Genomic DNA, 16,584 nt, shown 5'->3' with positions numbered 1-16,584 from the left:
CCTTTGTTGGTGTCAACTTCCCACCTTTTTTTTATATGTGGGATTATAATGTTTTTCACAGGTTTTCACTAGTTCAAAAACATGAAAAGGCAAAAATTTCATTTCAATAAAAAGCACCTTATGAGGGGGGGGGTATAATTTTATTGATGGAGCTATGCAAGTTTGGACGATAAATACTTAGTTTGACGTTTATGTGCCAAAAAAGTGAAATTCTTGGCCAAAAATGACACTGTTTTCAGCGATTTCGAATTCAGCGACCAAAAATATTTACTAGATGACAATTTCAAGCCAGAAAAAGCATTTTAAAAAATGTGACCTACATATGGCCCACCATGGGGCCCTTTGTACTACATTAAGTTGATTGAACGTCCCTTGGGGTCCTATAAACACGTTACAAAAAGTTTCATTAAAATCGGTGCTGTTTCCCAACTTTTCTTATGGATCCCGTCTTATTAGTTTATGGGGATGGAGCTTATGAGGAAGAATTATACCATCAAATCCCATTAAATTATTTTTGGGTGTAAATTTCGATTATAAAAATTGTCCAGCCACTTTACCATATGTATGTAAGACAATTTATATTTTAAACACAAGTTTCTTAATTGCATCCGTTATCTGAACCGTGCATTTATGAAGAGGGGATCAGCAACTTGAATCATTTTGAACAACCCTTTGAACATTCCTAAAATTCAGAGTTAAACTAAATGAAGAAATATACCAAGGTATACTAAGCTAAGTCCCAAGTTTGTAACGCATAAAAATATTGTCTGTCCGTCTGTCATCACGATTACTCAAAAACGAAAAGAGTTATCAAGATGAAATTTTTATATCGTTCTGAAGACGTAAAAAGTGAGGTCGATTTCGTAAATGAGCAACATAGGTCAATTGGGTCTTGGGTCCGTAAGACCCATCTTTTAAACCGTTAGAGATAGAACAAAAGTTAAATGTAAAAAATGTTCCTTATAAAAAAATAAACAACTTTTGTTTGAAATATTATTTCGTTAACATCACTGTTTACCCTATCTATCTCTAACGGTTTACAAGATAGGTCCTATGGACCCAAGACCCAATTGACCTATATTGCTCATTTACGAACTCGGCCTCACTTTTTACGCCCTCAGAACGCTATAAAAATTTCAGCTTATTTTCTTTTTTCGTTTTTTGAGTAATCGTGATGACAGACGGACAGACAGACGACAGACGACAAACGACATACAGACAACCGGAAATAGACTAATTAGATGATTTACCTATACATCAGTAGCATCAATATTTTAAAGCGTTACAAACTTGGGACTAAACTTAGTATACCTCGGTATATTTCATATGCATGGTATAAAAATTTGATCTGCACTCATAAAATGTAGTAAGTACGTGCATTTACCTCACTGTGAGATTTCAAAAATCCTAAAAAGAAAGCAAAGGATAAGAAACGAGAACCATGACGTATAATTCACACTTAACGATTGTGCCTTTTTATACTGTTTTCATTTTGAATTTTTATCGTAACCAAAATTAATATGTGTCTTCTAAAATTTAGGTCACCCATAAATATTTATAAAAATAAAATTTGCTATAATAATTTGACTATGAAATAGCACAGATGCTTACAGTAATAATTCGCAATAGCTCGCTCGTATACTCACTATAATGTGTAAATTTTATACCTTTGTATATTCCGCATACGTCGCCTAAAGCGAATCAGAAAGATAATGATGTTAATATTATTACATAAAAAAGTTTTTCTAGCTTTTTGTTTAACCAGTACTTTAAATCAGTAATTTTGATAACAAAAATCTCTACATTAATTACACTTGTAGTGATTTGTAGCAAATATATCCAGAGCCATGCCTACCTTATCGTCTTCAAAAGAGCAAATATTAAAAAAATTAAAGTGGATATTTTAGTTAACACGTGCATGTTTAAGCATCCTTCCTAACTTATCTAAAAATATTTTAAAACAACAACATGGCGTACATTATTAAAAAAGTCCGAAGAAGTCCGCAAAAAAAAAATAAAAAAAGTAGACTAAAGTTAGGGGGGTTAAGAGAGCTTGAGGGTCTTAATTACTCTCAAAATCGATCAAATAGAACTTGAGTTATGACGGCATCCGATTTGAAAAACACCATTCCGAGAAAATTGCATTAAAATAAAGTCAATATCTACCTATTGTATAAAGTCAATATCTTCTCGAAATTTCAAACTTTTATCATTAGCTATTTAGGCTAGGCGTCAAAATATTCCAGATTATTTCCTCCCTATAAATTTAAATTTCTTTATTTATCCAATGTCCATTGTGGAATGTCCAAATGGCAAAAACAGAGCTTTTATAATTTCCCAGTTTTGAGAAAGAGACGATAAAAAATGTATAACTTTTTATGTCACTCAATTTTCACGTAAGGAGACTGCAGCTTCATGATTTCTGATATCGCTACGTGTACTTACTATTATGGTTAACAGCCCGTTTATTAGTTAATCAATCAAAAAATAACTTGAATAAAAGTTGAAGAGTTTGTTGGGGGACAACATGTTCTGATATCATATTAGACCTAGTTCCCCTGGTTGCTTTAATAATTAATTCAAATCCTAAAAGGTAAGGGATACAATAACACTTTAAATTAGAACCTTAACCCGTCAGCACTCACATCAACCTTTCGGTAATCATTAGTCGCATGATGAGATTTGCTCTCACGTTCTGTACATGCGTCAAATATTTCGCTTGTTGAATATTCTTTAACTTTGTAAATCATAACCTCTATATAATTTTGTATAAATTTATTTTTTAATGCACTAGTTAGTGAAAAATATATTACGTGATTATTAAATGATGTTTGAGAATGAAAATATTAGAGCTGAGAAAAAATAATCTAAATAATTGAATTCATTTTAACTAATTTCACCATATTTCTATCACAAATTTTTTTTAATTTACTGAGTACTACTTATATTAAAATAACGAAAGTATACAAACGGCCCGAAAATTTTCGAAGTTAACATTTTTTTGCTTACACCTTATTTTCGTGACGAGAGAAATTCTCACAATTTCTGAAGGACTTAAAATTTTTTAACTGTATATATTTAAGGGTGACTCCATTAATTACGTGAGGAATTTTAAGGATTTTTTGACCCCCCCTCTTGGTGAGATGTCGTAAGATTTTTGTCGACCCCCCCCCTACCCCAATCTCACGTGAGATTTTTCAAAACTTATACTTTGGGTATACAAGTATTGGATTTATTTAAAAAAAATTACACAATTTGCTCAATTTCAATATTTAATTCATTTTGCCATATTTGATTTTTACTTTCATTCAACTTTAAGTTTCACGCAACTTTATAACATTTTCTGCTAAAAAAAATTACGTGATATTTTCCAAGACCCCCCCCCCTCTCTCCCCGAAGTGAGATTTAGTAAGATTCGGCTCGACCCCCTGCCCCTCTAAATACCTCACGTAATTAATGGACGCCCCCCTAAGTTTAATTTTTTACAACTGTAGATGGGTTGAAAATATCTGAACAATTCAAAAATAAATAAAATTTTATGAAGATAAACAAAGTTTCAACTACATATACCATTTGAAAAATAAAAGTTATTTATGTTTTAAATCGAACGTGAGCTCATAACGCGGGTGCTGACGGGTTAATAAAGTTTATATCACGTAGATTGTACCGTTTATTTTTCATCAGGTTTCTTGTCTAATTTTTTTAAATAATCGATAGGGATTCAACAAAATGCCATTTATCAAAAAATTTATATATTTTTTTACTTATTTAAAAATGAAATTAGTGTTTAAATAAATTATTTAAGTATCAATCTTTTATTTTAAAAACGAACAGGCATATTGTATAAAGAACAAGCATACATACATACATATTTGAATGGAGACAGTTAGGAGTCGTGGCCCCTTATTTGGCAGTGTGTGTAATTCCCCGCAATATCCCTCAAGCGTCGCGACGACAACAGTCTGAAATAACTTTTAATACTTTTTTGACTTCTGCGCGAACTGCAACAACATTTACGAGAACATACCACTATATATATTCTCAATTCATTTTATTTACTCGAATATTATATATTATCTACTACAAAATTAAATTTCGATTTTGTTTTATTTATTTATTTAAATCGGAATACAGGAAACGGAATGTTTTTAAGTTAAGATTAAAAACTATTTTCTTTATAAAAGAAATAATCTATTCTAAATCTAATCTTACTTAATTCCCACGATTAAAAAGCATTCTTCATCACATCCGTGAATTGAAAAAAATTTAGCGTTGCAATATGAGTAATATTAGTAATCCAAAACGTTAAAAATAATCTTAGTGGTAAAAGTTGACAGAATGAAATAATGTGACAGGTTGAAAAAGTGAAAAAGGAAAAAAAATGTTCTTTAAAAGAGTTTATTTGATCTACATATTTTTAAAATTGTCATGTTTTCAGTGATTATCAGATTTAAACATACTTCTTACAAATATAATAGAATCGAAAATCGCAAAAATGTCAAACACCAAAGTACAGTAATATTTTTATTTCATACTAATATCACAAGCAATAGAGAAATTAATAAACTATATTTAGTCGCAGAAACAACATACTAAAAGCGGTCAAAATTCGAAAAATTTTAATGCGGTTTTCGGCATTCGGCACGTTAGAGCACCAGGAAATTTTGTGGTCTAAATTAATTTATAAGAAATTAAAAAAATGCAATTGGCATAAATAATATGCATTTTATAATTGCATTTTAAATTAACCGTTAATATATAATATCTGGATGACCGAGCTTTGCTCGGTATTCTTAAAAAGACACAAATTTTATCACTAATAGAAGACCGTTTTAAATGTCTTCACACAAATACCAATTTGAATGTCCCGGTAATGTATTTTATTTCATTAACTACGATATACACCAATAGATGTCCGGAAGAGTTATAATTTGCATTGTATGTCATTAACTACGATATACACCAAAAGATGTCAGGAAGAGTCATATTTTGCGATGTATGTTTCAGTTTTTCATGAAAAAACGAATAAAACGACGTTTTTTTAAAATGAAACCTTGTTAGATCGACTTATCGCCCCAAAAAACCCCTACATACTCATTTTCATGAAAATCGTTGGAGCCATTTCCAATATATATATATATATATATATATATATATATATATATATATATATATATATATATATATATATATATAAGAGAACAAGAATTGCTCGTTTAAATATATAAGATTAATGAAGATGATTTCAAACTTGTTACTCGAAAGTTTTTGGGGTCGCTGAACACGATATCGCAGTAGATTACCCGGTACCTCGGAGATCAATTCTATCGAGATATTCGTGCTCAGCCACTCCAAAACCCATCGAGTAACGAGTTTGGACCGATTATACAATATTGATCACACTATACGGCACGGAAGATTATGGTTAAACGGCATGATTTTAACAAAATTTTCTTTCAAGGCTAGATGCAGGGTAATTGGCTGTACATTTTCGTAATATACAGGGTGGCCGGAAACACGCGGAATGTATCAAAGTTGTATTTTTTTTAACGGAACATCCGATTTATTATTTCATTTTCAGGTTCTACAATCAAAATAAAGGTGATTTTTAATTAAGGTTTACCGATACCGATCGTTCTCCTTCTTTATAGCCTCCATAGTTGAGTTTCTCAAAGCTTATGCCAGTGAGTAACTGAATTACGTATACGGGTTGCCCAATACTTCTGACTAAAGAATTGCATGTTTTAAGCAGTAATAAGTTGTTTAACTTAAACACAACACATGGTTTATGTCAACAGCAAGTGTAAATTGTAATTGTTAACTATCAAATACCATAAACTTTCCTATAGCTAACTGTGTACGTTTTCATGAAAAAAGCACATTTTTAGATTCGAACTGATTTTAACAAATTATATATTCATAAAGTTATAAAGTATTTCAAGAAGTCAATATTAAAGAGGGTTTAATTCCGCGCCAAATGAGCATCTAAAAGTTAAAATTTCGTTCAGTGGTACAGCTAAAATCAAAAGTTAGAAACCGGAAAATTTTTTCATTTAATTGTTAACCCATATTTTGCGATTTTCCATATCACATATCTTTGAAACAGATCACTCCTATTGAAAATAAAATTTTACGTTATATAACACCCCAATTTTCAAATTCAGTCAAATTTGGCATCAAATCAAAATTAGTCAAATCAAAAAAGTCCTATTAATTCTTGAAATACCCTGTATAGAAAGTGTTGAATACTAATGCTTATATTATTTATATAAAATTCGAAAAATATAAAAAACCGACTTTTTTACTCGCCATATATATCACTTCTTATTTTCGGACTCGCAGAATTCATTTTTTAAGATTTCTGATTCATTTGCTCCGTCAGAAACATAGGATACAACCTATTTTTCAAATAAACCTTTCATGACATCATATATTTTTAAAGATATTTTTCTACCGTTAAATTGCCTAAACGATTTTCTTTATATAAACGTTACTTAAAACTCTGACATAGATTAGAGACAGTGGCGAATCAACCCATATGGGCACGATGGACATGCCCATCACCTACAATAAGTGCAAATATATGTTTCCTCATGCCTAAACTTATTCTTTTACAATATTATAAATGTCATAATTTGTATTAAAAAATATTATAAGGAATTTTCTTTAATGAAATAAAACCGACAGTTAATAGTTAAATGTACGTATAGGTTTACAGAGAATACAGACAGATACACAAAATCTGCATTCTTTGATTTATATAATTTCATAGTGTTATAATTTTGTGTTTATAGCCTTATAATTTTATAGTATCAATGTATCGGAGATACATTGCGTGTATATTTAAAAACAAGTGAAAGCAAACAATTGACTGAGTTAATTATTGAAATACCATGTATAGACAGTTTTGATGACGCAATCGTTTGTTTTTTGACGGCACGTAAGTAAGGAAAGATATCCACATATTTATAACTGCTATTCCCATATAATACATACTATAAATATTGCATCTAATTTGCGCCCTCAAACAAAAGTTGATTTTTTTTTTTATATAAGAAAAATTTTTTACATAAAACTTTTTTTCTATCTCTAATGGTTTACAAGATCGGTCCTACATAGCCAAGACCCAAGACCTATCTCGTTCATTTACGAACTGGACCCTTTTTACATCCTGAGCACGCTGTAAAAATTTCAACTTGATATTTTTTTTCGTTTTTTAGTTATCGTGATGACAAACGGACGACAGACAGACAACCGGAAATGGACTAATTAGGTGATTTTATTAACACCTTTACCAAAATTTTGTTGGTAGCATCAATATTTTTAAGCGTTACAAACTTGGGACTAAACTTAGTATACTTTGATATATTTCATATACATGGTATAAAAATCTCACCATTGCCCATTGATCACATTAATGCCTCCCAAATTTTAACACATATTTAATGTAGTTTGCTAAATTGTTCACAAGTATTTGAATTTTTTTATTGTTTTTTATATTTTTTGTATACAAAAAAATAAACTATACATAAAAGTTCTGCAATAATAGTTCGAATTTTATTGATGTAAACATAGAATTATTAGAGATGAATTGTTAATTTTTCGACTCTTTTTGTGACTAAACTACCACGGAACCCGGGCCCCGCGGCTCTAAAGAGATCCTTTGAAGTGAACAAATTGGATTTTTTTTGTTAATTATAGAAATTTCAGACATTTTTCATTGATTATGTATAGGAAAAATTGAGTTCTTTTACCAGTATTTCTTTTGAAAACGAAGAAGCAAGAGATCTAAACGTTTTCAATCTTATCCATGTAGAATGTATTTACGAATATGAAAGTTTGAAAGAAATATTTTAGTAATCACTAATATAACGCCTTTTTAATGTAAAAAAATCGGAAAAATATGCAACGTATGAATAAATAAGTTTCAGCGTAAAATAATATCAGTAGATCATGGACGAGTTTACATTTGGTTGATGTTCGGTTGATCCGCGTCTGAGTGGAGATAAGCAAATTCATGTCAGTAGCAATGATTGTATATGTCTTTGGTACATGAGCCTTACTTTGTGTCAAGTCGAGTTAAGCTCATGTTTTAACAAAAGCCAAAGGCATACATAATTTTATTCATAATAATAAAGAAGAAGTTTATTGTATAATTAAGACATTTAAAAAATGGATAGAAACTTTTTATATTACACTTCAAATTATGACCTCATAATTATTAGTACAATTAATTAAATTGACCTGACTTTTTTATTATTTTATTTGACTTAACAGTTATAAGTTCTATAAATTAATTATTATTATTATTATTACTATTAAAACTGCTAAAGATAAATAAATTTTAATTTATGGTCATGCGTGGAAAAAATTGCAACATTCAATATGATAATCCCTAAATAAACATATTAAAACTAAGCAGTAACCAGTGATTGTAACATAGCATTGACTAGGGCTCTATACATATACAGGGTGGGTCATTTTAATCTATACACATAAATATCTCGTTTTGTAGCTAACCAATCAAAAAAATAACTGAAACAAAAGTTGTAGAGTTTGATGTGTCTCATTAATAGTATACACGGATAGAGGTAACTATACTTGTAAATTTTCTTATTTTGCATTTAAAGAAAAAAAGTTATTCTATATAAATAAATTTGATTATTCTGAAAAGTATGTAGGCATGTTTAAAACTTCTTAATAATATACAGGGTAGACAAAAATTTGGAATCACTACTTTTATATTTGGTAAACTACCCTTCCTTTTTATAAGTTGACAAAATGTTACTAAGAAAAGTTGCTCGAAATTAATGACTAATACAAAATTAAGATCTTTCCAACTTTAACGGATAATTTTTATTGTAGAGTTCCTTTGCAAATCATTAAAAAGCTTGTCAAAATTAAGAAAGTAATAATAGCCTTAATAGTATAAAGTCTGCATAAAGTTTATAAAAAATTTAGGGTTTTTGTTGAAAAATGTATTATGGAGATACATGTTAAGGAGGATCCCCTCACCAGTAATAGAAAAAAATAAATTAGTAGAAAATGATCCAAATTTTTAGTATGTTGTAGTTAACGATACATATTATTAAATTTAAAAAAAATTTGGGTATCTTATCGATCAATTAAGAGAGTAATTAATTAATTAAAAATACACTAAATAACATAATCATCCTCATATCATGCTATGTTATTTAGTGTATTTTTAATTAATTAATTACTCTTAATTGATCGATAAGATACCCAAATTTTTTTTTTATTTAATAATATGTATCGTTAACTACAACATACTAAAAATTTGGATCATTTTCTACATCTTCTTGATGTTATGTATAGAATCGTAATTGTTAATTGCAAACAACTTTTCTTAGGAACATTATGTCAACTTATAAAAAGGAAACGTAGTTTATCAAAAAGAAAAATAGTGATTCCAAATTTGTGTCTACCCTGTACATTATTTAGAAGTTTTAAATATGACTACATACTTTTCAGAATGAGCAAAAATTTGTATAAACAATGACTTTTTTTTTCTTAAAAGGCAAATATAGTTACCTCTATCCGTTGACACAAAGTGTATATACAAAGTGGACACCATTTTAATCTATTATGGCTAATAACTCGTTTTGTACAACCAATTAAAAAATAATTTTAGCAAAAGTTGCAGAGTGTGATGGGGGACATCATGTTCAGACATTAGACCTAGTTCTTCGGGTTTCTTTAATTTTCCAATTAAGATAATAAACGGTAAGAGATAGAATAACACTTAAAATTAGAAAGTTGATCATCATAAAAAAACTAACAATTTTTGTTTAAAACATTTTTTCCAAAAACAACTTTCGGAGGTAATGCGAATTACAAATATGTCATTAATGCATCTAATCAAAGTCATGGACACAGACGAATGTCCTCTATTGCTCTTGACAACTTTTGGCTAAAGTATTTTTCCGTAGTTAGCATGTTTTCTTTCAATTAAATGTAATAATGATATATTTTTAAGTCACATTCCCTCCGAAAGTTGTTAGTTTTTTTATGAGGATCAACTTTCTAATTTAAAGTTTTATTCTATCTCTTACCGTTTAGGATCTAAACATTTCCATTTTAAAAAGTGATTATATTTTGTTTCGGGCAGTTTGTTAAAAAATTAATAGGGTTTGTTAAAATGAATAATAAATATCTTGTATCTTTGTTCAACCTATTACTGTGCGTACGAAACAATAATGAATCGTAATTGAAATGAAAAGATCTATTAAAAAAACCCGAAGACCTTGATCCCATCAGTGGAAATTTTCGAAAATCGTTAGCTTTTGGAGGAAATACGACTTAAAAATATGTCATTATTGCATTTAAGCGAAAGAAAACAATTCAAAGATTAATTGAAAGTTAGTCACATATTTTAAATAAAACGCATGTCTATTTAGCTGTCCCCTCCACCTACTATACTCCCTACCAATAAGGAATAAGGAAACATAATGGAGAGTGTTCTTAGCTATGTTTCAAATGCAATTTTAGGGTTCCGTAACCGAAACAATTGTCAGGATATTTTTAAATTTTGAAAATTTCACTTGCCTGACTCTACTTATAGGCAGTTTATTTCACGTATGATGTAATCGGAATTCTAGAGCGTAGAATATTTAAATTCACTTTCTATTACAATGATAAAATTCCATTCGCCAATATTTCTTGCCTTTTAAGGTATTACTAATTTATTTATACAATTCCATTAAACAAAGAGCAGAGCTTGAGAATTCAAAAAATGTATTACCTAATCGATCAAAATACTACTTACATAAAGACATAACATAAAGAAATTAATTCAACACCAAAAATTATTTCAAAACTTATTTCCACGTCTATATTGAATGAAAGCTCCACGCATGATAAATTCCTTGCTTTTTTCTGCTTGGGAAACTTTTTTCTTCAGCTAAGAAACCGTACTATATTGTGATTTAAGATACATTTGACTATGTCACTTTTTATAAGCATGCGTAAATCATGCGTAGTCAATATTTACTAACAGAAAAAATTAGCTTTTTATTCTATTGTGTTAACCTCAAAATACACCTAAAAATTATGGAACTATGACTTTATCAGCTTTTTATTATAATAATAATTACATAACTGAAGAGTATGTCTAGAATAAAAATGTACGAAGTTAGTGGGAAAACAAATTTTTTTGTTCATTTTTGAGAGGAATACAAAAATACCAACTTTGCAGGCATAATTAACAAAAAATAGCTTTGACAATAATATATATATTGTTGTAGTGATAATGAATAGAATGGAACAAAAAGCTTACCTAAACTTTAACAAAAACTAACATAATTTACAAACAAAATATAAAGAAAAATTATAAACACCAATAAAAATGTTCTATTTAACAATTTCCATACTCAAAAATTCATATATTTTTATAAAAAATTCATGAATATTCTTCATTTTCCCGACAGTATACACACATTCACTAAACAATATACACAAATTTATATAGGGAAACTGACGGACACAATAAGCAGTCTACAAAACGAACGTATAAAGCGAATTCAATAAACAGCTGACAATCAAAGTAGCAACGCTTGAATTCTGCGCACGCTTCATAAAACTAACATGAAAAAAGTATGTACTATGTACATAATATGTATATGCTTTTATTATTTTTCTATTGAGCTTTTTTTGTATTTGCAAAGCTTTAGAATGAGCTTTTTATCAATGTTTAGAATTGTACTCACCACAAAAAGAAAATTTATGAATATATTCCGTTATATGTGGATTTCTGACCATAAATACATATCGTTTTTGGTACTTTTATTTTATAAAGTTATTCGTCACATGCCACATACATAAACACACTGAACAGAAATTAATAAAAAAATTCTATAAAAAGCACGTGTCTAAATCAAATATAAAAACATCAATTTTGAAAAAAAATCACATACAATTCTTTTCTTTATTATTAGTACCTACAAGTAATTTTGAAATTACATAAATATAATGTCAATTTGTGAAAACAATTGAAAATTTAATTCATTTATTTAGAAAGGAAAATACGCTATCTTGACAAACATTAAAAAATTGAGTTCGTGGATTTTATTGTATAAAAATCAACTTCTTTTAGGTTTTTTTTGGCAAAATTCTTTTGAATTAAGAAATTTTGGCCTACAAAGATATTCGAAAATTATATTATTTAGCATATTATACATTGTTGTGGTTAGTAATTACCATAGATACTAATCTTAAAATACCCAATACAGAATGCGATTTAATAAACGGATAGAGATTTCCTCAGAAACTTACTACCAATTAATTACTAGATGGCAGCACGTATTAGTAAAACAAACAAATTTTTCATTTAATTTTGAAGTAATCCTTTTAATTAATCTACATGTTTTTAACAAAAAAGCTCGAACCTACTCTGCATGCGTCTTCTCAATTTTTCAAGAAGAGTACGTTCAAAAAAGAATAATGAAAACAGTGAATCTTTGATTATTTTAAACCAAAATATATGTTCAGTGGTACTACCACCACATAATTAGCAGTAAAAGTTTAGTTACTCTCAACATATTTTTTGGTTTAAAATAATCAAATATTCACTTTTTTCAATTGTCTTTTCTGGACTGGAAGTCTTTCTCGCAAAATTATTAATTTTTTGAATTTTTCCACAAGTTGAGAAGACGCATTTTAGAATAGGTTCGGGATTTTCCATTAAAAACATCTAAATTCAGATTAATGACGATTTACTCACAAATAAGGTAAATGAATCTGTAAATTTTAAATAACTAAATAAGGAAAAAAATTTAAAGTTAATTTTCAAAAAATGTGTTAAATCCAAAAAAAATTAATTACTTAAGAACTATCAATACGTTTTCATGCTATCTCAAGCCGGAGTAATTTATTAAATCGGTTCAATAATTACCGCTATCATTATAATATTTTTCCGGTCCCTATTTTAAATTTTCATATCTTTTATGATCAGATTCGAATTCAGCGACCCCGTATTTGTCGGGGTAGAATTTTTATCTATAATATTTTCTTTTTTGTACAACTGCCTACTTGGGGGGCTTAGAATTCAAGCTCTCGAAAAGTAGCGAGATGGGTGAAAAACTGAATTATTGAATTATTTCTAAAGGTAATTACAAACAAAATGAGCTGCAAAATCCATCCACTTTACTTTCAAAAACTTAGTTCAAAACACCTTCATTTACTCGACTAAAACATTTTTTTATAACACCCATTAAAAGCAATTTTCAGATCAATAAATGTTAAATTTTTATAAATGAAAAATTCGAAATTTACTTTTTTTGCAACAATGAGAGATAATGATAAAAAAATTATACAAGAATGCAACTCAGTTATTGTAAATCAATGCAATGTGAATAAGTAAGGTTACGTTTAAAATAAGTAAAATGGTATTAAAAGGACAGTCCTAAGACTGAAAAAAGTGACATGAATTTTATTAAAAGATGTAAGGCTAATAATATATTAAGAACTAAAGTAATTAATTTAAGTAAAAATGCTTCAACTGGAATTAGTAAGTGGAATAATGAATTAACAACATCTATAAAGCTTGATATCGAAAACTACTGGAAAAATGAAATAAACAAATCCCAAAATACAAAAACTGGAAAAAAAGATGATAAATATTTCGTATTATCTATGTTTCCATATCCATCAGGAAAATTACATATGGGTCATGTCCGGGTGTATACAATAAGCGATGCTGTAGCACGATATTATCGTCTTAACGGTAAAGAAGTCATACATCCAATGGGTTGGGATGCATTTGGACTTCCAGCTGAAAATGCTGCCATTGAACATAACGTCGAACCTTCAAAATGGACTCAAGAAAATATAGCAAATATGAAACTCCAATTAGAAAAATTAGGTTGTAGTTTTGATTGGTCTCGAGAACTGGCAACTTGTAATCCAGATTACTACAAATGGACTCAAGATTTATTTATTAAATTATTTCAAAATGGATTGGTTTATCAGAAAGAGTCCTTAGTTAATTGGGACCCAATTGATCAAACTGTATTAGCCGACGAGCAAGTTGATATTAATGGATGTTCGTGGCGATCTGGAGCAAAAGTTGAGAAAAAACCTTTGAAACAATGGTTTATACGTACTACAAGATTTGCAAAGCCCCTGTTAGATGGTCTAAACGATCCTCTTTTAGATAATTGGCGTGATATCATTAAATTACAAAGACATTGGATTGGAGAATGTAATGGAGTTTTATTCAATTTTGTTTTGGATAATGACGACAAAGAAAAAATTTCATTATGGACCGCGTATCCAGAATATATTGAGTATTGTAGTTTCATTGCTTTTTCTAAAAAAAGTTATTTAAGTTTGAAAAATAATAATGGGAAAATTACACATGCCATCAATCCGTTTACTCAAGAAAAGGTTCCTATTTTATTTACCGACGAAATCAATTATCCTGAAGGTTGTGATTCATATATAGGAATACCATTTGTATCTGAATCAGACCATGACATAGCAACACGTAATAATTTTCCAATTAAAAACCCTGAAAAAGTTTTACAAAATGAAGTCGAAAAAATAGATGCGAGAAACGAAATTTGTTCTAGAGCTAAACTCTTAAATATTGGAGGATATTGGTGTAGTTCAAAATTACGTGATTGGTTAATTTCACGACAAAGATTTTGGGGTACACCTATACCAATAATACATTGTAAAAGCTGTGGACCACAGCCGGTTCCATCAAAAGATTTACCGATTAAATTACCAGAATTAAAAAAACTTTCTGTAAAAGGATTGCCACCACTTTTAAACGCAACTGACTGGTTACATACTAATTGTCCAAAATGTGGAGGTGATGCAACTCGAGAAACCGATACAATGGATACATTTGTAGATTCCTCATGGTATTATTTAAGATATATGGATTCTAAAAATGAAAAAGAACCATTTTCACGCGATCAAGTTATGAAATTATCTCCAGTCGATTTGTACATTGGGGGAAAAGAGCATGCAACGTTACATTTATATTATACACGGTTCTTACATCATTTTTTACACTATTTGGATTTAGTTCCGGAACGGGAACCGTTTAAGAAATTATTAGTTCAAGGTATGGTTAATGGCCGAACGTATCGTCTAAAAGGAAGTGGAAAGTATTTAAAAGAAAATGAAATCGAAATTATCGATTTAAAGAAAGGACAAGCTGTCGAAAAAAGTACGAAACAACCGGTGGTTATCGCATGGGAAAAAATGAGTAAATCAAAACATAATGGAGTCGAACCAAATTATATGTTCGATGAATACAGTGTCGATACAACTAGATTATTAATTTTAGCTGATGTCGCACCAACATCACCAAGAAATTGGAACACAGCTACATTTCCCGGTATATTAAATTGGCAAAAACGATTATGGTTAACAGTGAACGATTTTTTAAAATATCGTTCTGAATTACCCCCAAAAATTGATTCGGAAAAATTTCAAGCACAAGAAGAGAAGTTATACGATTCTAGGAATTATTACATTACAGGTGTTAATTTTAATATATGCTCTGCCCAACAATTAAGTGTTGCAATTTCAAAAATGCAAGGTTTGACAAATTCGTTACGTCAATCAACACCGGATGTTGTTGCATACGGTGCTCATTATGAACATGCTTTAGCCGCTCAAATAATTATGTTAGCACCAATGGCACCACATTTTGCATCGGAGCTATGGGCAGGATTTATATCAGCACCAAATAAAATAAATAACACGGATATTTTGTGGAATAAAAATGTTTTAGAACAGTTATGGCCAGAAGTGGATTCAAATTATAAATGTAATTTAGATTTTAAAGTGAATGGTGAAGATATATCGTTATGCAAATTAAATCGAACTGATTTAGATAAATTGACGTACACACAAGCATACGAATTAGCTACAAATGATGAAAAATTATTTAATTTTATTGATAATCGAAGAATTGTAAAAATACATTTTAATTTGTACAAAAGTTGTAAAGCAATATTACATTTTATTGTTGATCGATCGAAAAAACAAGTTATAAAATAAAATTTTTAAATTATCTATCATTAACAATTAATTATAAGCACACATTCTTAATTGATCCTCGAGAAATTCTTATGTGGTTTAATTATGCTTACTCGAACAACTTTTACCTTAACGGAAATTCTTATAATTGAGGCTTTCTCTTTCACAGATCCTGGAAATCTTTTGATTATGTAGCTAAGTTGAAAATTGACGCAAAAAACATTTTTCCGGACATTCGATATACCGGGAAGAATTTTTCAATCTGAACAAGGAATACCCTACTTTATCGAGTGTCGGGCAAATGTTTTTACATTTTTTGTGTTTATCAATGACAATGTATGCATACAGGCAGGCACCCAGATTTTTTTTAAACCTTAAAAATGCTTGATATTGTCAGTAAAAGAGACATTTATATTATACACGGTTCTTACATCATTTTTTACACTATTTGTATTTTTGGAATTATTATTTCAATAGAAGTATTGTTCGATTGAATATTTTTCTATTAAATTATTGTTGGAATTAATCACAGTTACTTAGCTTAGCTTAGCTTATTGAAATCATTTTTTC

The 16,584-nt window shown here is 29.2% G+C and overlaps 2 protein-coding genes across 4 annotated transcripts in view; one reads left to right on the top strand and one right to left on the bottom strand.

Moving 5' to 3' along the window:
- LOC123300788 overlaps window positions 1-11,436 on the bottom strand; it is a 191,692-nt gene extending 180,256 nt beyond the window's left edge. For all 3 annotated transcript variants that reach the window (XM_044883438.1, XM_044883447.1, XM_044883454.1), the window contains exon 1: window positions 11,297-11,436. The gene's annotated coding sequence lies outside the window, so the exon portion shown is untranslated. The remainder of the gene's footprint in view (window positions 1-11,296) is intronic.
- Window positions 11,437-13,421: 1,985 nt separating this feature from the next.
- LOC123300178 (probable leucine--tRNA ligase, mitochondrial) lies at window positions 13,422-16,011 on the top strand (the record flags this gene model as incomplete). Its single annotated transcript, XM_044882691.1, has 1 exon — window positions 13,422-16,011. A coding segment is annotated over exon 1 (2,571 nt), but the record flags the coding sequence as incomplete, so codon positions are not given.
- Between the last annotated feature and the right edge of the window lie 573 nt (window positions 16,012-16,584).

Source organism: Chrysoperla carnea, chromosome 1 (assembly GCF_905475395.1).
Source record: "Chrysoperla carnea chromosome 1, inChrCarn1.1, whole genome shotgun sequence".
NCBI lineage: Eukaryota > Metazoa > Arthropoda > Insecta > Neuroptera > Chrysopidae > Chrysoperla > Chrysoperla carnea.
The sequence above is the reverse complement of the archived record's forward strand: the minus strand, read 5'-3'. Positions and strand labels throughout refer to the sequence as shown.